General features: G+C 40.0%; 1 protein-coding gene across 3 annotated transcripts in view; it reads right to left on the reverse strand.

The window, feature by feature from the left end:
• Positions 1-25,592, reverse strand: part of LOC126457183 (S-adenosylmethionine mitochondrial carrier protein homolog) — a 63,674-nt gene that overhangs the window by 33,779 nt on the left and 4,303 nt on the right. For 2 of the 3 annotated variants that reach the window (XM_050093272.1, XM_050093270.1), the window contains exon 2: positions 20,969-21,125. In XM_050093272.1, the coding sequence (XP_049949229.1) occupies positions 20,969-20,990 (22 nt within the window). In that variant the 5' untranslated portion in view covers positions 20,991-21,125. Of the gene's footprint in view, positions 1-20,968; positions 21,126-24,959; positions 25,028-25,592 lie in introns of those variants that run through there. The other variant, XM_050093271.1, reaches the window with a different exon arrangement.

Genomic DNA, 25,592 nt, shown 5'->3' on the forward strand with positions numbered 1-25,592 from the left:
AAACTTGTACTAAGGCTGGGATTCCAACCTGGGCCTCTTACTTACTAGGCAGCTGCATTAACCATATACACCGACCTCAGCACAGTGGTTACACACAACTTCCCTGGACTACTGAAGCTCGCCCCCCCCCCCCCCCTCCATCTAAATTCCCATTTGCCGCACACTACCCAAGTAATGTCTCCTAGCACTTTATCCTCTGTTTGCCCGTAGCATCATGCAAAGTCCTGCATGAGGTCGGTGAAGAGTGCTCTACACTGAATGATCATATTAGCCTTCACAGAATATATATAGGTGGGTGGCACCTGTTCTTTCGAACATGACTGAAAGAACAGACACCATTTCTGTGTTTGATATCAAGGCTGGACACAGAATATGTTCATAAAGGAGAAATTCCGATCTCTGATGCATTTAGGTGTCAATAAAAGAATTCACTGGCAACAAATGAAAATTTGTACAAAAGCCAGGATTCGAATCCAGGTCTCTTGCTTACTAGGGAGCTGCATAAACCATCTATGTGGTTAGAAATGTCTGAAAGGAACAGGCACCACTCATGTAGAAAACAGGGAAGACTGCTGTATTGTGCACAAAGTGCACAATAACCTCTCCACATCTGCATCTACCTTCTGAGAACAAGTAATGAATTCCTCGCAACATTCTGTGTCGTGCCATACCACTGATTGCAGATTAGCAACAGCCAGTTTAGCGAATTACTGTCCCATGCGTATACTGCCGCTAACACCACAATGCAAACAGTTGTATTTGGAATTGTGCTATGACCAGAAAGCATTGACTGCTAAAGAACAACATTCCACCATGTTCAGCAATGGACTACCCTGGATGACCACTGCTGGCGAGTATGGTGGTAGAGGATAGTGGTCCAATTCTTTCATTGCTTTGGAGAGGCGTAGCAATGGTGCTCCTAGTGTCATGCTGTGGGCAGCCATCAGTTATCACTTAGTCACAGCTGCTAGTGACTGTTGGAACCCTGACAGCAAAACAGCATGTTGCAGACACCCTGTATCCTCATGAGTGACCTTTCATGGTGTCGTGGTGTCATTTCTCAAAAGGAAAATGCTCATTCACATATGGCATGTGCCTCTACGAATTGTGTGATGTTGTGGTAGTCACATGGCCAACAAGTTCTGTCCTTGATAGAACTTGTGTGGGACCAGCTCGGATGTCAACTCCATCCTAGTGCCAGTGTCCAGGATATCAAGGACCAATTAGCATCCGGGCTATAGGACATGTAACATTGTCTTGATAAGTGGATTCATATTGCCAAGTTATTTGTAAATTTGACTTGATTTTTTAAAACAATGAAAAACCCAGGTTGGAATATCAACAGTATTATGAAAAGGATGGATTGTTACTCACTGTAAAAATGACACGTGGTGCTGCAGACAGGCACAACAAAAAGACTGTTACACACTTAGCTTTTGGCCAAAACCTTCTTCAGGGAAGAAAAGAAAACACACACACACTTTCACACAAGCACGCACACCTCACATGTACATGACCACTCTCTCCACCCACTGGGGTGGGCGTGTCAAATGCTAAAAGAAAAGGTCAATATTGAGATTTAAATAGATATAAACTGTGGCCAGAAGGGCTAAGAGTGCCTCCTATGCACAGAGTTTATTTTATTTAATTTATTTATCAATAATTTTTTTTACACATCTACTTGGGAAGCAAGCATGATGACTGGGTGCCAGGGGTATGGTGCTACCTACACATTTTGAGGTTCACTGTATATCTTACATTTGCTGTCATAGAGAATAACACTTTTGTAAATTGCTCTTGCACTGTTGTTCTAACTATAAAATCAAATTTTCTGATCATTGGATAATCTGAGAATGGTGCAGAGTACTGAAACTAGTAGCCAGATGGCAAAATTAATAAACTGTGACTATCGACTAAAATATATACTTTTTCAATATTCTATTGGTCATTTTTCCGCTGACAATATGTTGGGAATATGTGAGAAATTTGATGTAATTAGCTAGAAATTATATTCATATATCTGTACCCATGAGTAAGACAACTGTGGCTACTGAAGGAGAAACTGAGTCAATGTCTGAAACTGTTGCCAGTCACTGGCGGAAATGTCCAAGCATGTATAGGTTTAGTAATTGAGACATTTTTTAACCTTTCAGCAGAACATTGGAGAAATTAGTATTGTAGGTGAAAGCTAAGAAAAGTTTTACTGTTGCTCAATTCAAGATGCATTCTCCAAGAATTTATTCAGATAGTTACTTTGGAAATATAACCAACCTTGGTATATAAGTTCCCTGCAATATTTACAAGGAATACAGTAATATTGTTGTTGCCTCAGCTTCAGGCAGACATTTGTAACCAGTCAAGTGCTATGCAGGCTAGCTACCAATGTAATTATATAACTGGGCTCTGCAGTGGTGTTGGAGAAGCACCAAGTGTCCTGGTGTCAGTGGTTCACTGTGTTTCTAAAAGGTGTAGCACAACAAGGTGTTTCCACAGCCACATATGTGATGGGAGCCCAACACCTGTCATAACAAACCCGACTATAAAAAGTATAAATGGTCCTGTTTCAGCTGGTAGCAGCATTCCTTTGGTGTTGTACATTTATCCAGCACAGTCTCTGCCCCAGTCAACAGTGGAATGTACAGCTAAGATAATCCAGCCTCATCGAGCAGCATCACCATCTAGGCAAAGACACCATATAGCCCTGAAGGTCATTGGCTTCAAACTAGATCTGCCTAGGTGAGGCCAATCAGTGGACACCACTGCTTGACACTCCAGCCAGTCTTTGAGGATCCTGGGTTTGACAAGGGACCTCCACATTTCCTGCCAGCATCACGGAGTGCTGATGGTACTTGACCAACATGTGGCTTCACCTTACATCACCAAGCTGACAAGGCCGCTTGCATCAGCAAGGTTGCTGCCAGCTCTCAGCATACTGCTGGGGTTGTCATCCACTGCCTACATGCCATGACTGGCATGTGGGCTGCTACAGTCAAAGTACTATACATCAATTAATAAAGAAGAGGACACTGTGGTACTGGAGAATCCACACCACAACTTCCCGCATATGTGACTCTGCAGTCAGAACTGGCCAGCCCATTGATTTCAGAAGAACCAGTACCTTCAAGCGACGATCTACAACATCACCTCAGTGTGGTGGTTGAAAATGAGCTGTTCTGCATGAGGTAGGATTGAGCACCAATTTCTAATTGCCTAGACTGGAGGACTAGATGGAAAGTTCAGGTGTCTAAAGGGAACTCAGTCAGTAACTTAACTAGTTTTGGAGGACACAACAAGAACAGATGTTAGTTTGCAGCCAGTTAGGTGCATGCAGTATAACTTATTGGGGCACAGTGTTCTATGTAGCCAGACATCTCTTGTGACTTATTGTAAGTGTAGAATGCCTAGAAATTACACCAGGGAATATATAGAATGCCTACAGATGACACTCAGATGTAAGAATTTGGTGTGCTCAATGGCAGGAAATATGATTGTTATGTTGGTGTTGGTTCTGTTCCTACTGAATTTCTCCCTGTTACTGTGCACAAAGGCTATACAACGAATTAACCAGAGGTGGCTGCTCCAGAGGCATTTCAAACCTTATTGAATTAGATGGTGCAGAAGCAGCTAGACAATATGAAACTGCACAAGCAATTCACTGGACTGAAAGAGCACAGGAGGGATCAATCCTTATCCAGTATGTTGTACCCATCCAAGACACTAGTATCACTATCCTAATGTCTCCTTTGTCAGCTAAGGTGACAGAGGACATGTTAGCATTTGTAGACAACCTGTTAACAACCACAAAGCTACGATGTTGGTCACAAGAACAACTTTTATGTATGTCCAAATTATGTTTGATGTGGGATGCTAAGACATACACCATTTATCACTAGGAGTTATGGAATGTATGGACTTTTGATGGTGGGCTCCATGCATAAATACAAAGGAAAAAATAGCAGAAGACAGAGTGGCAGGAGCCAATTATGTGACAGAGAGCAAAGTTGCCTAAACACTGTGCTGCAAATGGGTGATGTTGACAAGTCCTTACACTCCCAAGGAAAAAACTAAGAAAAAAATTGTACTTGTTACATACTTTTGTACCAGTTTGTAAAGATGACCTTGTCAGTTAATGTAAACTTACAGCTTCCTGCTCATACCGTATCATCCACACTGCATATATATGACCCTTTCAGGATACAATGTAAGCTTAACCACCATTATTGGCATTGGTCCCAAAAAAAAAGGCAGGGAGTAAGAAGGGAAAGTGACATGGCAGATTGAGCAAACTGCTCTCATGCAATCTGTGTGTACTTTGCCATATGCACTAATATCTAGAGATATGATGATGTAGAGAGGAGAGGTGTTTGATTGCAGTTTCCTTGCATTACGCAACATTGCCTATGGAAAAGGCTGCACAACTGCAGCCACAGGAGGTGGATGCCTGCAGGTGTGACAGCTACAAGGTGGAGTCCTGTTCACCTGGAAGAAATACATCAGGAAGAATTTAAAGGTCCTGAATGAAGTGTGGTAAATACCAGGTATTGTGGGCCACTCATGACAACCTACAGGGAAAGTTACAGTAGGCCATGGATCTAGTGCTGCACATCCTGAGAAGGTGTAAATGGGGATGGATACATGTAGGAGAAAGATTGTTGAAGACTGTCTTCAGGACAGCTGACACTGACAATATGAGGCAAGTGGACATGTGCAAGTGGAAGTGGAGGGCCACAGAGTTCTGGCTGAATGGTGTACAAACCAGTTGAATAATCTGGAACAGGGAGTGTTGATTAATACTTGATTACTATAACAGTTAATTGGTGAGCTGACTAGCTACTTTAAGGCTGCATACAATAAAGTATTGTACAAGCATAATTAGACTTGTTACACATACAGTTGGCTGGCAAGACTTCTGTGCGCCCTCGCTGATAATACTGGCAATGCTTAAATAGAAGTAGTAACATTACAGGAAGCCTTGCACCTTGCAGTCTGAGGCAACTAACTTCAAATATATTTCTTTTAGGACATTTTCTGGGAGAACTACACCAGGCTCAGGCTGAACTACCAACAATACTGAAACTAATTGAGTCTCCAGTGGAAAATAGACTGTTGTTGTATTATCATCTTGCAACAGCAGAGGTTAATGCCGACCATGCCTGAATGATGTAGCAGTACAATTACCTGTAGGAGGCAGTCACAGCAGATTTAGAAACGCTTTGTGATACACTTGTATCAATGAAGTGGGTGACTTTAGAAAAGGAGATCCTGTTAGTTATGGTGGACAGGATGACTCACATGTTGATGGCAGTAGTCGAGCTGTACTGATGATAACAACAGGTTAAGGTATACCCCTCCTTGGTGGTCCAGTCTGTCATTGGGACTAGAAAACTGGAACAGCTGATCACGTGAACAGATGTGGATAGATATCCTGATATTCACTAGCCCATATTTCACAAATTAGGACCTTATTGTGTGTGTGCTTAGTGCATGACTCAGTCGTAGCTATCACCAGCTGTCGTGAGCAGGGACACTCAAGGGGGAGAGAACATCTGGAATTACAGAACGGTGGAATACTGCAAAATGGTACTAAATGTGAAGTCTTGGGATTGACTTTTTGGCTACCAGTGACAATAACAAGGACTACAGCTCTGAACCTACATATCCTCTGCTGCATCTGCCCAATAATCCTTTCAAAATTTTGCAAGTGAAAAACACCTATCAGAATGCTACCCTCAATCCTGCCACACTTAATTTCTTTTATGAGCTGTTAGCAGCACAGATTGGGTGCATTAACACATACTATTAGTTTTTCCAGCATTCCACAATAATGCGGTGGGTACTAGTACTGAGTCATGGTAATGGCAATTTTGACCTTGAAAACTTTCTTAATCTTGTCATTGTTAGTGCAGCCTACATTCATAATTGGCAAAGAGCAATACACCCACCTGATCTCCCAGTCCTTTACTTACCAAACCACTGTGTTGACCACAGAGTTTAATCAAACTGTCAGGACATTCTAGGTGTACCAGTCCTTGTATGCCAGGTGACAAAGTGTATTGGGAAGAAGAACAGAAAATGCATGAAGTGTGAATAATGGTGTCAGAAAGATTGCTCCACAAATGCAGGTGAAAAATTATAGACACAGTAGTATTGTGTTATTTTAGTAGTTCACAGTTTCAGAAGCAGCCCAGAATTCGAAGGTCAAAATTCTCACAAGTGTAGAGGAGCGTCAGGCAGGCTTTCACAATCAGCTGCTTGTTTTGTGGGCCAGCCACTGACATAATTCTGTAGCTGTACATCACAACAGCGATGACATGACACCCTGCAATGTGGTTTGCTGCCCTCAGTGGCTTATTGTGTTGCCACATTGAGTAACACAACACAGCAATTTCCACAGTTAAGTACAGGGTTATTACAAATGATTGAAGCGATTTCACAGCTCTACAATAACTTTATTATTTGAGATATTTTCACAATGCTTTGCACACACATACAAAAACTCAAAAAGTTTTTTTAGGCATTCACAAACGTTCGATATGTGCCCCTTTAGTGATTCGGCAGACATCAAGCCGATAATCAAGTTCCTCCCACACTCGGCGTAGCATGTCCCCATCAATGAGTTCGAAACTGCTGTAAGGCTTCTGCTTTAGCCTTTCCCGTAAGGTTTTCCAAACCGTCGGCTGTGGTACGTTTAGCTCCCTGCTTGCTTTATTCGTCGACTTCCGCGGGCTACGCGTGAAACTTGCCCGCACGCGTTCAACCGTTTCTTCGCTCACTGCAGGCCGACCCATTGATTTCCCCTTACAGAGGCATCCAGAAGCTTTAAACTGCCCATACCATTGCCGAATGGAGTTACCAGTTGATGGATCTTTGTTGAACTTCGTCCTGAAGTGTCATTGCACTGTTATGACTGACTGATGTGAGTGCATTTCAAGCACGACATTCGCTTTCTCGTCTCCTGTCCCCATTTTGTCTCACTGCGCTCTCGAGCGCTCTGGGGCAGAAACCTGAAGTGCGGCTTCAGCCGAACAAAACTTTATGAGTTTTTCTACGTATCTGTAGTGTGTCGTGACCATATGTCAATGAATGGAGCTACAGTGAATTTATGAAATCGCTTCAATCATTTGTAATAGCCCTGTACATGACAAGAGCTTACCACTTGTCACAATGCACCTGGCTAGAGGAAGTATAAATGCTCCCCATTCAGCCAGTAACTCCATTTCTTCAGCATTGTGCATTCAACTGACACAGTCTGCATGCCTGTCATTGGTCAAATGTAGAGTTGATGACGGTGTGCAAAAATGCATTCTCGTTCTCAGCACTAGGCACGTCCAACCCTCTGTCCTGAAGGGGTGGATGCCTCCATTGCCTACCGCTTACACAGCTGTGATCCTTATCCATTACAAATGAAGTGTTCTCTGCCCACCTCTCGTAAACTCTGAGGCAGTTGCACTGCAACATTTTTCAAATGATTTTAAAGGAGGTAATCCATAAAATAAATGATTCTCACATCTCTCATAGCCTCATTGGTCAGTTTCATTACAAACCACCTGTCATTTCACTATCAGTCATAATTATTTTGATATTTCTATATTTAGTAACGTAATGAGCTAAAATCGAGTAATTTGCAATGAAAAATTCGGGTCACTATGAATTTGCACTTGATGATGTTAGTCCACATGTTGCTGCGTACAATATAGTGCTAACACATTGAACATTCCTTTAAATTTGAGATGAGGTCTATAGCCATCGTGAATCTCAGGGAAATGGGTTGATTGTGGTTTACTCATTTCTGATTGTCTGTGCACACAAGAATGGAAGAGAAATATCCATACTGTCCTTCAGATCTCATAAATGGTTTGCAATACTGAGATGAATTTTTAGCAAATGACAGCATGCAAAGCAGAGAGTATTTTCCACACATCTAACAGGTGTGACTTTCTTACCTGCTGCGACATATGAGGGACTACAATTTTTCAATGAAATTATGTAATTCTTCCAAGGGCTGTCAATAGCTGCTGAAATGAGCATTAGTATGGATTTGGCAACACCACAAATGAAAGAATCACTCTTTCATTTTTGTACCAAAGGTATACAAGACAGATGAAAATAAATCATTCTATCTGATCCAGTTTCAGCATAATCCTGTACCGATGGAGTTTTTAATAATAAATGGTTGACTTGTTGGATTATTTGTTGTACTAGCATCATCTGTTAATAGGTCATTTGCAGACTCACTTGCCATTTACTTACAAGTTCTACACAGTAGGCATTTGTGCAAAGGCTTACACTGTAGAACTACAGTTCCCCCTCCCATTACTGTTGTCCCCTCCCCTATCATGTCTTCTCACAGCTAGTGGCCAAGTAATATTGCATGCACTCTACAGTTAAGCTACTCCAGCCACACTGAGCAACATCACAAAATATTTGAGGCCACTGATATATGAGCTGCCATCTACCCCTAATGCCTCTGGGTTTAGAACTGGATCTGCCAAGGTAAGGACACGTGGCTTAACCTTTCATAACCAAACTGACAAGGCAACTTGGGTTAGCTAATTCACTACCTGCCACCACTGTCACAGCATACTGCTGGGGATGTCATCCACTACCTGCTAGCCATGACAAGTACCTGGGCTGGTACAGATGAAGTACTGTATGGAAGACAGATATTGGGAAAAACAAGGGAATACAATGCAGAAAAACATCAAATATTTGTTGATTTTAAAGCAGCAGACAATGTTTCATTACTCATTAATTACTTCATAATTTTTTATAGAGTGAAACAGGTGATGTGTATTATGGTGTAATGTATAAAGAAAATATCCACCAAGGAAACTAATACATTACGAGTCAGAATTTCTGGCCAATGCTTACCTTCAGGAGATAAAGAATGTGGTACTGCCAACAGACAGATACAATAGTGACACACTGGCTAGCATCCACAACTAATAGTTCTTTCCCTGGGGAGGAGAGAGTGATGGGCTGCAGAGGGTTCAAAAGTAAAAGCAGCAGGATGTGAGTGACCCATGAGTAGGTTGTCACTTTTACTTTTATATGTGTCTATTGGCAGTTCTATGTGTTTTGCCTCCTTAAGGTAAGTTATGGGCATGAATCTTATGTCATAATGTATGGTGAACTGTATAATTCATGGGTTATCCCATGTGAAATCAACCAACACAAAAATAAATTTGAATCTTGCTGATTTATAGAGTTTTGTACTTTTTTGTCATTTTATTCTACCTATCAAAATAACATTAAGTCCAAAATTAAAGATTTTTTGGGCATTTTCTTTTGGGTTATTAATTTTCAAAGTTCCCAAAATTTTGCAATTTTTTCCACCTTAAAATGGCTATATCTCAGAAAGTATTTGACTTACAGACCTGAAATATGTACCAATTTATTCAAATTATTACAAGGTTTAAAAATATATGCCACTTTACTGTATTCATAAAAAAGTTAATATTCCTAAAGCATTTTTTTTTTAAATTCTTGTACACTGTTTGTTAATACGTATGCCAAATTTCATGATGGGGTCCCACTGGGAACATATTAAAATAAATTTTATTTTACTGTGATTTACTTTTCCAACTACATCAAAATTTTTCAGGCAGTTCATAAAATGTAAAATGAAATTATTGTGTCCTAACTAAGCAGGCTTCAGTTTACGATTTTAACAATGTAGTAAACAATACAATACAACAACCCAAATAAGGTAAGGTGTATTATGTTTTTTTTCATTTAACATAATTTTTAATTCAGTTTTTTACCTTTGTAACACAATGAAAAATAAATACAACCTGAGGAAACGAAATTAACAAAGCACTGGAGGGGGAAAAGGGGTAGCGGTTGCTAGAATGCAGTACAAGTGAGGCACAAGACAGGTACATCTATAGCAGCCATTCTGAAATGGTAGTAGCGCTATTTTACACAGAATGGAATATATTTTGGTACAGTTAGTGGACTCCAGTACTTATAATCACTGTACTACATTACTAGGTTTGTAAAATGATATTTAAAAAAAGTGTTGTACTTTTTACTATTTATATCTAATGTTTTAATACAGGGTGAGGCAGTGAAACGGCACGATTTTGTAAAACCACCAAAGATTTATTTACAAGTAAAATCATACTAGTTGAACATGGATCTCAAGTACAAGAGTGGAAATTAAAGATTTAACTTAAAAACAATCATTTTTTAAATATGGTGTCAGTGAGGTGTCGTCCTTGGTTTTGCACACATTGTCTAAGCCTGAGATGAAATTATCCCATGACGTTTCGTAGCATCTGTACTGGAATGTTGTTAATTTCCTGTCGAATTCGCTCCTTCAGGTCTTCTTTTGTTCTTGGTGGATTTTCCTGGAAGACTTTGCACTTGAGGTAGCCCCAAAGAAAAAAGTCTGGTGCCGTCAGATCTGGTGAACGGGCAGGCCAGGGGAAATCGCCATTCCTGCTGATTAGACGTCGTGGAAATGCAAGTCTGAGCAATTCCATTGAGACATTAGCAGTATGGCTTGTTGCACCATCTTGCTGGAAGAGTGTTTCAGCATCTGGATCATGTCGATCAATTCCAGGCAGACCAAAAATGGTCAACATGTCAGCATAACGTCCAGGGTTTACCGTCACTGTGTTGCCATCTTCATCTTCAAAATATAGGGCCCCACGATTCCACGAGATGACATTGCGCACCAGACTGTTACTTTTTCAGAATGGAGAGGTTTTTCATGAAGTTCGTGCGGGTTATCTGATGACCAATATCTGAAGTTTTGCTTATTTACGTACCCACTAAGATGAAAGTGGGCTTCATCACTCATCCATAAGTTATGCACTCTTTCTTCATTTCGTTCAATAACGTTAAGCATTGACTGGCAAAAGCGTATACGGTTATTGTAGTCATTAGGTTTAAGGGCTTGCACTACCTGAATTTTGTATGGATGATAGTGAAGGTCACTCTTCAAAATCCCTCTTACTGATCGATTGGTGAGACCAAGTTCTGCGCTGTGCCGTCTCGCGGATTTTCGCGGACTTCGTCCCAACGCTTCGCGCACACGATTAATGTTCTCGGGTGTCCGGATTGTTTTTGTGCTGCCGCCTCTTTTCTTTGTTGTGCTAGCAGTAGCTTCAAAGGTTTTAACCCAAAGGAGAATGGCTTTCCTTGATGGCACGGGAGCCCGTGGCGGCAGGTTGAATTCACGACGAAAGGCGCGTTGAGCACCAACCACACTATCCGCGTTTTTGTAATATGCCTTTACGGCATATGCACGTTGCGCACTCGACCAACGCTCCATGGTAGAGGTGGCAAAAAATAACGTAACTGATAGAAATAACCGGTTACTGAGAAGTAACGGTTACTGCGATAACCGTTCCTCTGATTCTGGCAGTTATTTCAATAACTGTTTAGTGTCAACAATGCCTCGCGCCATCTGTTGACCGAAGATCGTACTGCGCATTTGGAAGGCGTTCTATAGACCATGGGAATAACTGTGAGACTGCGCGCCATCTGTTGACAAGAACTGTGTACTATTTCGTGGGCCTTCGTTACTTTTAGAATAAACAATTAAATAAAGTTAATGTCCGAGCCGTGGCTGATAGGAGCTGCAGTACAGGCATTAACAAGTACGGTCGTTCCCTTAAGCCACCGCCTTACGTGTTAATTTAGCTTGGACGGGTAGTACAAGGAAAGTTACTAAGGAATTCGAGCGACTATGGAAATAACTGTCAGAGCCGGTATTCTCCTCTGGCAGTTATCGTTATTGGCTCGTAGTTCTAGTTCTCTGGTAGTTATCGGGCTACCACCACAGATAACCTGGAAGCTGGTAACGGAATAACTGTGTGTCTAGACGTTCCTGACTCGGTGACTCCAGTTAAAGGTCGTAGTTCCAGGTGATATTTCCAGAGAGGATAGTAACTGGAGCGAACAAATATTTTCGTACTGCTACGGAAATAGCCGCTGGCCATCGCGAATGACAAATAACATGTCAGAAAGTATAACATAATACAGTGGAATATAATAATTATTATCCTCATCATTTGTCAGGAGATTGTCAAAATACGTGAATATATCACAGTAACTGCTAATATTTACAGAATTGGCACACTGACAGAATAAAACACAGTTACGTACTTTTAATAAATTTATCGTACACAGAATACCCGATCTTGACTGTTGCAACCAAGTGCTGTCAAAACTGAAATATAGCAGAATTTTTACCTGAGCTGGTCTATCAGTCTCTGTTACGATATTCATCTACAGAGTAGAAGGAGGGGTCACTGGAAGCGTCTGATTCCACCCGTCTGCTTCGACGTAAAGGTGTTGTGGTGTGTGAATGTCATTACGGCACGGTGTTTATGAGTTGGTTTTTGTGTGGGGGGGGGGGGGGGGGGGGAGAGGGGCTGTCGATCTAGGTTGCAGTGCCGGAATTTGCTGGTGGTGATTAATTTTTTTTTTTTTTTTTTTTTCTAGCTGTGATGTTTTGTGTATTTATGAAGTATTGAATGTGATTTAATTTATGTAGGGATGATTGATTTGTGGACTTTTGGGATTGTGGTTTTATTTTTCGCAGTTGTAGGTGTTGGTTTTTTGGCATCAGTAGCTGTGGTGGACCTATATAGGTCACCGGATGATGACCGATTCCCATTTTCATAATTGTGTGTGTTGATGTTTTAGTATCGTCATCTGAGGTTGACCTATGTAGGTCAAGGGAAATGTCTGATTCCAATTTTCGTACTTTTAGTTATGGGTATTGGTGTTTTGGTATGGTCACCTATAGTTGACCTATATTGTTCAAGGGAAGTGTCCGATTCCTGCAGATTTTTGTTGGTGTAGCAGAATGCTGTATTTTTTTTCTTTTTGTTCTTCATTTTGTGTTTTGGGATCCTGGTGTGTTTTTTTTACTAGCTTGTCCTCACCCTAAAACCCCCAACTTCCCGCAGTTGTCCCATTGGTTTGATTGTATTTTTGGTGGGAAATGTTATTGTATTATTTATATGTATCTTCGTGTTTGTTGCCATGTGTATGTAGTGACGTCATAGACACACTTAAAATAGACATTTCCGGCATGTTGATGATGGGTGGAATCAGACACTTATGTATCAAATAGTCATTCAAACACACTGTAAACCGTGCCTTATCTGAAACCAAGTTTTTAATGGTTGCTGACTTGCTGGCAGCTTATTGAAAATGCATGTTCCTGAATATTAGACCCCTTTTGGACCAAGGTAAGTAATTTTAGGTCTTTATGTAGATTGCTGTTCCCATTTCTAGTACTGATATTATGTATTAAGCTATTGGTTGGAAATACTTGTAACAAATTTCATTAAGGAATAAATATACTAGGAAGCAGTGGTTAGAATACAAAGTTCCTTGAACAGGTTCCTACATGATGTTCTTGAATTGATACCACAAACGATTTTTATTACACGCTTTTACATGCGAAAAACTTTTGCTACGTTTGATGAGTTACCACAAAATATGTTCCCTTATGAAATAATAGAATGAAAAAATGTGGTATGCCCTTCCCAACTGAATTTATTATCGAGTTGTAATCCCAGAAATGTAACACTGTCAACCTTTTCGATCTGCATGTCTTCATATGTTATAAACATGCTGTCGCTGGAGAAATCGAGCATTTTGCAAATCTGACATAAAACTTGGATTCGCGTACTCACACTTTCCCCAATAGGACTAGCTTTTACAGCACAGGAGTAAACGAATCTGTCACATTACGTATATTTTGTTGTATTACAAGGCTGTACACTTTATTCTATTATGTGAGCAGCACAAGAAATTAAGCTTCGAATTTAACCTACAGTACTCAGTTTACATATTACTTCATACTTAAAAACGCACGTTGTTAACATTTTACTTAAACAGTGCTTTGGCGAAGTTCCGCGTACTTTCTGTCGCAGCTGCGAAGATAATATTTCTAATAGCGACCGATAACCTACAAACATATAATCTGAAACACTAATAATCGTTCTAACATCACCTAAAATGTACCCGGAGTTAATAAGCTGAGGTTATGACACGATTCATACGACATTCCTGCTATTTCACACTACTGGCAGTTATACTGATAACTAAACTGATGGATTCCAACTACGTCGTTATTTAACTGTCGGAGTTATCGGTATTCGCTAGCGAAAAATAACTTGGCAGTTATTAATAACCGTTAACGATAACGGTTATCAAAGAATAACTGGAACTGTGATAACGGTTACTCCAGAATAACCGTTTGGCCCACCTCTACTCCATGGCTACTGAAACTTCCACCACTCTAGACGCCCAAGGTCACTTCCCCCACTCTCGCAACCCCCCTCCACGCCCGACAACCACTATCGAAATCGTGCCGTTTCACTGCCTCACCCTGTATAATTTACACTTAACAATTTTACATTTTTATGTCTATTACAGGTTTTATCTTTTTGATGCATGTGATTTATCTTTCATCTACTTCTTAAGAATAAAAGAAACTTTGGATAAAAAGCAGTCAAAATTTTGTTATTGTAACCCCTTAAAGAGAAACTCGCACTGGGTGAATAAGGATCTTGGAAATGTAACTTCTTGGATGATTGATCTGAACTTGGGTATTTAAGAAGGAATGAAAATCTGCACTTCATGTAGATTGAAACTATCTAAAGAAAGAAAACCTGAGCTGCTGTTAATAGAAAGCAAAGGATCTTATGGAAAGATACAACTTACTTGTAGCACATCTGTTGACTCTGAGTTTGTGGATGCTGGAGGCAACCTGCATTTGTTGAACACATATTTGACTTCAATAGGAAAATTCCCAGTAGTAAAACAGAAATGTATCAGCTTAAAGAAATATTGCAAAGATAAAGCCAAAAAAATCACATGTTAAATAGGTAAAACTAGAAGAAAGAAAGAAAGTAAAGGATGTACTCTCTGCTCCTGATCCTAAGCCTGGACAATCCTTGTCTGCCAAAATTGTTCTGCTGGTGAAAGAGTTTTACTGTAATGATGATATTAGTAGGCAAATGCCTGGCAAAAAGGATTACATTTCTTTGCGAAAAGACAGTGATGGCAAGCTCAAAAAAGATTAGTTTTAGGAAACCTAAGAGTAGTGCACAAACTTTTCAAACCAAATTACACACAGGACCAAGTTGAATACTCAAAGTTTGCTGAATTAAGGCCAAAAAATTGGAGCAAGTGCAACACATACTGTTTGTATTTGTACAGTTCATCAAAATGTGAAACTAATGACAGCTGGCGCAAACTTGTGCAAGGTTCCATACCAGAATACGAATGCTCACTTCCCACATACAGACACTGGCAGGTTGAAAATTACGTGCAACCCACCAAATACTTAGTGCTTCACAAATGAATGTGAGTACTGCCCTGATGCAAACACTTTTAATTTCTGCTCTTCGAGAGGAAATGATTGAAAACATATCTTACAAACAGCAGACTACTGTTAATTGCTGCTTGTTTAAGACTGTAACTAAATCAACACAGGAATTTGTGCAAGATTCCTGTACGCGACAAATACGGCTAAAATGACATTTGTTGCAAAACAGCAACCTGCTTTTTTCTGAAAATAAAACTTCACCAATGCAGAATGAAGCTACTGTTGTAAGTGATTTTGCCAAAAATTATTCTTTTGTGCTTCAAGATGAAACCCAAGGATTCCACTGGAATAATTCCATGGTCACAGTGCTTCAATGCATTTTATTTTATTATGAGATAAAAAATCAAAATAATGAACAAAATATCCTCACCTATATCAAACTGTTTGACTTGCAAGACAGTATGTGTACATGTGTTCCAAAAAAGCTTATAGAGTTTATAAGGCTTGATTTTCTTCCTAATTTGAAAAAAAAAAAAAAAAAAAAAAAAAAAATTTTCACTAATTTCAGTAATGGTTTAGCAGCACAATATAAGAATCGAAAAAAACTTGACTAAGTTATGTCATTGTGTTGAAGATTTTGTAGGAATTGAGGCAGAATGGCATTTTTATGATACTTCACAAGGAAACGGGGTGTGCAATGGTTTGGCAGCACAGGCTTGCAGGCAAATGTAGTCTGCAAAATTCTGTCGGTAATGAAATATTAACTCCATTCTAATTGCTTGAGTGGAGTAAGGCAAACATCCCATGAGTCACTTTTTTCTGCGTGTCAAACGATGAGCAAGCAGCAGAAGAAAAGATACTGGCAAAAAGATTTTATGAAGCCACAGCAGTCACCGGGGCTCAGAAATATCACACATTTATACCTTTGAACAAAGACAAGGTTAAGACTTTGATGCTCATAAAATTCAAGTTGGTCCTGATGGAGATGACATGCCTTTTGAACAGTTTACACGATTTGTTGCTAGTGCTTATAACAACAGATGGTGGATGGGTTGTGTGTTGCCACACTATGAAAAAGCTAAGAAGACTAGATGAATTGACTGTTCCAAATAACTTCATACTTTGTAAATTACACCCTACAACTACCACTGGAAGAAGTACAGACTATCAGATCAAGATATATGAAAAACCTCACAGGTTATGTTACAAAAGATTGTGTTGTTAAACCGATAATCTGTCACTATTGTTTTAGAGCACTAAGTAATGTCATATAAAAGAAGAATGCAATATATAATCTCAGAGTTTAATAAGATTGTAACTTGCTGTATCCTACTAATAGTGCATGCGAGAGAGAGTGTGTCAACTGTAGAGTTGCCGTGCAGGTATACTTAAATCAACCGCCAATTGTATCAGGGTGGGCCGGCCACTAGAGGCCAACTGTAGGAAGCATGCACACTGGTGACTACCGTCTATATATGCATGGAGCTGTGCTGACTCATCCTCACTATGTTCTTTTAGTTTGTACTGCTCACATCAGTTGTTGTGTGTATTGCTTCTGTTGCACCTTCTGTATGATTCTTTGGTCTTATTACATGTGGAGTCACAAGAGGCTTATTTCAGCTATTGTTCAGAGGTTTATGAATACGGCCATATTTACTTCACTTGGATTGGTTTTGCATATTACTTGGTTACTACACAACTGGAAACCACACTTATAGACTGCACATGCGGAAACCATCCGATCCTCGTTGCCAGTCACATAGAAACCAACTAATAAATGAAACTGATCCAAGCAACACAAATATGGTTTTATTCATAAACCTGTGAACAATAATGGGAAAAAAACCTCATGACTCCACACATAACAGGCCAAAAGAATCACACAGAAGGTTCATCATAAGCAACACATAGAACAACTGATATGAGCGGCACAAACTAAAAGAATGTAGTGAGGGTAAGCTGGCACTGCTCCACTCATATATTGGTGCGAGCCACAAGTAGACGGTGTAGTGGAAACTGCTGTGTGCATGCTTCCTCCAGGTAGCCTCTAGTGGCTGGCCCATGGGCTGAAACAGTTGGCAGTTGATTTAAGTACACATGCATGACGACACTACACTTGGCGCACTTGCACTCACACACACTTAGTAGCAGGATACAGCATAACTGGGTCATTATTACGTTTTTCTTAGTCAATAAAATTTTTCTGGGTTTGTGACCACATTGCCAATGTGTAAAACTACCGACTTTCAGTCTCTGTAAGAAGTGACCTCCTTCAGCTTTTGTTTACTGCCGAATGAGAAAACTTTGTTTCTTATATATACCTGCATATGTGGCGGTTATGTAATTCCAATAGGCTGTTAAGGATGAAAGGGAGGAATGTTAGAAGTTCTTTATTGGTATTTTTATTATTTCTTTTCATTAGTGGAGGCTCAACATTTCGATTCATGTTTGCATTAACTCTTGTGATTGGTGGAAATCGGCGAATGGAAAACCAGGCGGCAGTTACGAAGTGGCATTGCTTTCCTGCTTTCTAGCGCGGGCTGAGGTGTGCCAGTACTCTATATACCTGTGGCCACTGTGGTCTCCTGCATGCCTGTGTGTATTGCTTCACGTGGGCTGTCGTCTCGTAATGCTGTTATTGCTGTCAGATGTTGTAAGGTGGTACCCATCTTCTCTGTTCATATTGGTGGGTCGCTTGGCTATTTCTATTGCCTCTCTAATCTTCCTTCTGAAAGTAAGAGGCTGTTTTGCCAGTATGTGAGCTGAACCAAAATCAATATGTTTGCCGCACTCATCCTGGTGTTCTGCTGCTGCTGACTTGGTGTGTTGTCTTAGTGGGATATATCTTTCATGTTCAAATTAGATAACAGTGATGTCTGCAGGTGTATAAGAAACAAAGTTTTCTCATTCAGCAGTAAACAAAAACACCCTGAAGGAGGTCACTTGCAACAGTGATGGAAACATCAGTAGTTTTAAATACCGACAATGTAGTCACATACTCAGAAAAATGTTATTCACTGTAACAATGGCCGCAGAAGCCTACGTTTATAAATGCTTTTCTTGTTGAAGATGAATAGAAAACTTTTGATGAAAGGGCATGTAAACAACTCATTGTTAAATAGTAACAACTACACCAATGTTTATTTACTAATATTAATTAATACAGATATACCTGTAAAAGGTAGGTACAGTTAAGTAAATTATTTGCAGTCTTTCTTGAGCATGCGGTGTTACGTTGTGTGTTCATATATTTTCTTAATTAGCCTGAGAAGGCCAACACTGACTTTACATTCTAATAATATAATATATTATCACTAAATGATAAATAACAATCATTTTACAACCTTATATGATTTTTGCCATTTAAGGTTTCCATTACAACTTTGTAATAAGTGCCTGAAGTTGGGGTAACCAGCAAAATAAAATTTATTTTAATACACTGCTGGCCACCGTAAATGCAACACCCTGAAGGAAGCATCCGAATCAAGTGAAATTTACACCATGGGTTTGCAGCGATGAGATATGCAACTGATTAGAATTTCAGCGCAGACGCACATCACGCGCGCCTGTGGTGCCACCTCATAGCGCCATTTAAGGCTTGGCGATTTCGACGAGTGTACGTTCGGCACGTGTGTTTACCTTGTGGTTGTTTCACAAGACGATCAGTTATGCCTCGTAGACAACAGTGAACATCGTTTGATCAAGTATCCGAGTTCGACAGAGGAAGGATAGTGGCTTACCGAGATTGTGGATTATCATACAGAGAAATCGCTAGTCATGTTGGACGAAACCAAACAACTGTAATGCGGATATGTGACCGTTGGATGCAGGAGGGTACGACGGACCGACGTGGTCGATCGCATTCACCTCGGTGCACCACTGCACGTGCTGATAGGCAAATTGTGCACATGGCAGTGACGGATCGCTCAGTGACATCCCGAACCATAGCGCAGCACATTGCATCTGTAACGCATCATCCAGTGTCTGCGCGTACCATTCGACGCCGTTTACAGCAGAGTGGTCTGTCCGCAAGACGTCCATTGCTTCATCTACCATTGACGCAGAACCACAGACGTCTCCATCGCCAATGGTGTGATGACAGACGGATGTGGACGGCAGAATGGAATGACGTTGTCTTTACTGACGAGGCACGCTTCTGTCTGCAGCACCACGATGGTCGGATTCGAGTGTGGAGACACCGTGGAGAGAGGATGCTGGACAGCTGCATTATGCACCGCCACACTGGTCTTGCACTGGGTATTATGGTATGGGGCGGTATTGGATATTACTCTCGCACGCCTCTAGTACGCATTGCCGGTACTTTAAATAGCCGGCGATACATATCCGAGGTGCTGGAGCCAGTTGTCCTTCCATACCTTCAGGGCTCGGCCACAGCCATATTTCAACAGGATAATGCGCGACCACACGTGGCACGCATTGTCCAAAGGTTCTTCGTCAATAACCAGATTGAATTGCTTCCCTGGCCGGCTCGCTCTCCGGATCTTTCGCCGATAGAAAACATGTGGTCCATGGTTGCTCAACGAGTGACCCAGATTACATCCCCAGCTGCCACACCAGATGATCTTTGGCAACGTGTGGAAGCTGCTTGGGCTGCTGTACCCCAGGAACACATCCAACGTCTCTTTGACTCAATGCCGAGACGTGTGGCAGTGGTGATCTCCAACAATGGCGGCTACTCTGGCTACTGATTCTGGCAGGAACCACATGTCACAGACGTCAACATGTTATCTACAAAATAAATTTTGTTGTGCTACCTCTTGTCTTTCTTGGTGTTGCATTTATGGTGGCCAGCAGTGTATATTCCCATTGGAACACCATCACAAAATTTGGCACACACATTTACAAATAGTGTATAAGTAACATAAATTTTTTTCAAAAGAAAAAGTAAATTCTGATTTCAAAATTCTATGAATTAAAACAAATTGTTTTGAAAATTCAGATTTTTTATGAATGTAGTAAAGTAGCATATAATTTTAAACCTTATAAGAAATTGAATAAAATGGTACAAATTTTAGGTCTGTAAGTCATGTAGTTTTTGAGATACAGCCATTTTAAGGATCCAAAAGGCGACAAAAATTGCAGAAATTTGGAAACTTCAAAAATTAATAAATTAAAAATGAACGGTTCAAAACATTTTAATTTGAGACGTTTCATCTGAACAACTCCTACTATGATATACGAAAAATTATCAAAATCTGCAATGTAAAGAACCAGGCCATTGGCTGATTTCACAGGGACTACTGAGCGAGATGGTGCAGTGTGTTCATGGAAAAGTATATGATGTCCATTTAGAGCTTATCTGATGAATTCTTTTTTTCCATTCATGCTTTCATTATGATTTACAAGATGAAATTTTGGTTGCACCTCAAGTATACCACACTTTGTGCATTCCTCGATGCCCTGCTGTTTTATGGATAAATCCAAGCTATCCTTTCTTGCAGTTTAAAGCTCTAAGTGTGCATTAAATACTTAAAACTGACTTGCAGTAATAAATGGAAGGATAGTGTATGATTCACACTATACTTTGCTATCACTGCAAGCATCTTGGTGCGAAGGGAAGAGTAGATCACAAAAAATTACTCGATATTACAAATAGTTTACAATTACAAGCATGCTGGTACCATAGTTCATGTCCATTGCTCTCACCTGTTGGTGCGGAACCAATCATTGTTGGTCCCAAACCTTTATACACATGACGAAACCCACCACTTCTCCAAAATCCATTAGCACTCTGAAGTCTTGTCTTCAGAGTATCGAGGGGAAATAATGTTATATCTACAGTTAATCCAGCCAAGCCACCTGCCTGAAAATATATCATTTCCATTAGCCAAATATATTCTATTTGTGTGTAACAAAAATAGGTCAGCAGCTACAGCTATGGTGATCACATGAAAATCTTGCTTTATCATGTTTTTATATATTGAACTCTTTCCTCTTTTATCTTCATTCATACAACAAACTCCTACTAAAAGTCTTGTTTTTAAAATATTATAAGCCATGTGTACAACATAAGAGCTACCCTATGATTAGGAGCTCTCTTCTGTAAAATAAATTTTCAAATATCTTCAAAAAAATTATAATAATCATATCAGCTTAGTCATTTACTCTATTATTTTAATGAAATGAAATGATAGTGTGGCGTTGGTGGCTGAGCGGCCCTGTCTGGGGAAGTTCGACCACCGAGTTGCAAGTCTTACTTCAGGTGAAGCCACACTGGGCGACTTGCATGTTGGTGATGATGACACCATAGCACCCAGTCCATGAGTGGAGAAAATCTCCAATCTATCCGGGAAATGAACCTGAGCCCGCTACATGGTAGGCAAACACCTTACCACTCAGCTAAGCAAGTATTATTTTAATAATGAGCTGCTTATTCCTATTAAAATTTTTGTTGCGGTATAGAAGGATAAAAACTGCAATACCCTTATAAGACAGGCTTTTACCCCTCCCTTCTATTGTCACAACTTGCTACTCAACTGTTTCTCTCATTCTTTTTAGAACCATAAAATAAACATGTAATGGGTGGCCGTGTCAGTTCTGGATAAAATCTCGAGCTTTCAATGATTACCTCCATCGTCATCGTCAGGAGCTGACGATGACGATGAAGGTAATTGTCGAAAGCTTGAGATTTTATCCATAACTGACGCGGCAAGAATACCGAGAATGTTTTACATATAAGTGCCGTCGCGAAAAAACTTCGTTCCCATGTAATGGGTGGAATACTGAAAATTCACTATTAATCCAGCTGATAATTAGTTTTTGATTACCTGACAAAAACAGACTGTTTATGAGATTCCTATATGACATATCAAATCATATATTCGACCAAAAACATTGCATGTGTATAAATACAAAACAACTTTTTGGCTAATGTGACAATATTGACAGAAATTCAGTGTCAGTATTCAGAGCAGTAGTTTCTGAACCACGAGAGGGAGGGAGGGAGGGAGTGAGGGAGTGAGGGAGGGAGGGAGTGAGGGAGTAAGGGAGGGAGTGAGTGAGTGAGTGAGGGAGGGAGGGGGGGAGAGAGAGGGAGAGGGAGAGGGAGAGAGGGAGAGGGGGAGAGAGAGAGAGAGAGAGAGAGAGAGAGAGAGAGAGAGGCAGAGGGGGTGGGGATGGGGGGGGGGGAGGGAATTACAGCATATTTGGAAGTATATCATGCACTTTGGTCTTCGACTATAACTGCTATGCTACTCTTGAGTGTGAATCCTATAAAAGTGCTTCCTTGGACCATCTAATATGCATATGTATGGCTATATGCCCTGACCATCTCCATTTAATTTTCTTTACAGTCTTTTATAATGTCTGCGCAAACACACACACACACACACACACACACACACACACAGCCACTGCTTAAATTTTGAATAACATTTATCAGCAATGGTAGCCAATGACCTCTGGCATAATGAGCAACCCACATTCTGCCAATGGTCTTGTCAAAGAGGGCGGATAGAATTTATGGATATCCTTTTGCCCTTGAAGTGGAAACCTGTCTGTAACATCTGAAGAATCAGTGGTGATCAATAGGATGAGGATGCAAAAGTCAATGGAAACAGCTGCATTAAAGACGCATGGTGTGTCTTCACAAGAAACGTAGTATGTAATTGAAAAAGTGCCATTACCACCTCTCCATAGGCAAAAAATGCCAGTGTAATCCATAATTCAGATCTCTGGGATGGGGGTGCCATGGGGGACATGGTGAAACGGTAACGTACTATGAGTCAGAAATCTAGGTTTGGTAAGAATACAGGAAAATCTGAATATGAAAATGCAAAGGCACAGATATAGCAGGAGCCAATGAAGTGACGAGAAAAGAAGATAAGCGTTTCTAGTCAGATCAGTACAGGTAATATCATGAGCAGCAGAAATTGACACGCTACAACAGAGTAAAAGTCATTATGAATAAGAGGGGAGGGCAAAGAGTGAATTGCTCTGAATAGTTGAGTGATTGGATTATTCTTGCCAGCAGCGGCAGCAACTCTAGAGCAACCTATGCTAACATTGCAAGCAGGAGATGAAGAGGTGGAGAGTGTATATGACAGCACTTAACGTACATCTCAGTATGTAAATACAGATGAAAATTTAATAATCATGGGGAACTGGAACACTGTACTTTGAGAAGGAACAGAAGACGACGTTACAGGGAGGAGGAGGAGTCCTTGTGTTCTACAACAACATTTTAGCAAGTAATAGCTAACATGGTTCAAGAATCACAAGAGGAGGAGGGATACTTGGAAAAGCCCTGGAGACACAAGATACCAAGTGGATTAAATCATGGTGAGACAGATATTCTGAAATCAGATACTGGATTGTAAAGCACACCCAGGAGCAGATGTCAAGAAGAATCACTATGCAAATAAGTGAGCTACTGAAGTACAGAGGAACACTGTTGTGTGTTTAAAGTTCTCTGAGACTGTAGGCACTGTGATAATGAATACCACACTAGGCAGTTCAGGTGAAAAGGAATGGACATTCCTAAAGAGATTAATCATGGAAGTTACAATAACAAATGCAACAACAAATGAGGTAATTATGAAGAAACCTTGGGCAACAGAAGAAACTGATTGATGGAAAAAATCTCAACATCCAGGAAGTGAAAGGAACCTGTCACTAAAGTTAGGACTCAATAGGAGTTGGAAGGAATGCATAGCGAGCCTCTACAAGGGGAAGGAACTATCTACTGATGTGACTGAAGATGAAACGGTTGTCGATTGGAATGACTTAGGATATCCACTATTATAGCCAAAATTTGAGTGAGTTCTGGAAGACTCGCAGTCAAAAAAGCCACAAAGGGTTCATAACATACCTGCCTAAATACTAAAAACATTGGTATACATGGAAATTGAACAGTTATTCGAGATAGTATGTCTAATCTACAAGACTGGAGATGTACCATTTGACGCCTGGAAAAATATCAGCATAATGTGAACTACTTCAACAACTTATTACAGAAAGAAAAATGGCTAGGAGTGTACAAAATGAACGATCTAAATGAAAAATTCAACACTTTCATTGATACATTAACCCATTTCTTTGAACTTGCATTCCCATTGAAAACATTAACCATACAGGGAAACTCTAGAACAAACAGCTGGATCACAAAGGGAATAAGGGTTTCATGCCAGAAGAAAAGACTACTTCATGAAATACGTAACTCAAAAAATTCCTCACCTGTAGTACACGCATACTATAAAAAATACTCCAAAATATTAAGAAAAGTAATAAAAGCAGCAAAAATAATGCATAATGATGAAATCATTTATAATTCAGCTAATAAATCAAAGGCTATGTGGAGTGTTATAAAAAAAGAATGTGGAGAATACAGACAACCTTGGAAAAATATAACACTATCACATAAAAATAAAAAAGTAACAAACCCCTTAGAAGTAGCCAACACATTTAACAACTTTTTCACAGGTGTTGCTGAAAATATGTTACAATCAAACTTTAAGAGCATCCAGGCAAATGAATATAAAATAAGTGCACATATAGGATCAATGTACATCAGTTCTGTTTCACAAGATGAAGTAGCTAAAGCAATAAAAGGACTAAAAAATTCCAAATCGGCAGGTATTGATGGTATACCTGCAACAATGTTAAAGAAGAGCGCATCAAACCTAATTGAAGTACTCACACATTTATGCGACTGCTCACTTCAGGCAGGCACTTTCCCTGATGTGTTGAAAACATCAAAAGGTATTCCTGTACATAAAAAAGGGGATAAAGACAATGTAAATAACTACAGACCCATCACAATTTGCTCCTGCATCTCTAAAGTACTGGAAAAAGTTATGTATGAGAAACTTATGAAATTTATAAATGAAAACAGCATCCTATGTAATGGACAACATGGATTCAGAAATAAAAGGTCAACGACAACTGCTGTCTATGAGTGCATCAATTCCATCCTAAACCTGATGGACAAAAAACAGGAAACAATAGGAGTCTTTATTGACTTGTCAAAAGCTTTTGACATGGTGGACCATAAAATTCTGCTATCAAAGCTAGAAAGATACGGTATTCGAGGTCTGTCCAACAAGTGGATCAGTTCCTTCCTGACAAATCGTATGCAGGCAGTGTGCGTCAAGCACACAAGCATTGAACTAAAAACTGTATCTAATCACTTATCTGACTATAAACAAATAAAATGTGGTGTACCCCAAGGATCCGTATTGGGACCTCTTCTGTTTCTTCTGTACATAAATGATCTAAGCTTAAATATTGATGCACACAAAACAATCATATTTGTAGATGACACCACGATTCT

The sequence above is a fragment of the Schistocerca serialis genome, chromosome 2, assembly GCF_023864345.2.
Source record: "Schistocerca serialis cubense isolate TAMUIC-IGC-003099 chromosome 2, iqSchSeri2.2, whole genome shotgun sequence".
NCBI classification, from domain to species: Eukaryota; Metazoa; Arthropoda; class Insecta; order Orthoptera; family Acrididae; genus Schistocerca; species Schistocerca serialis.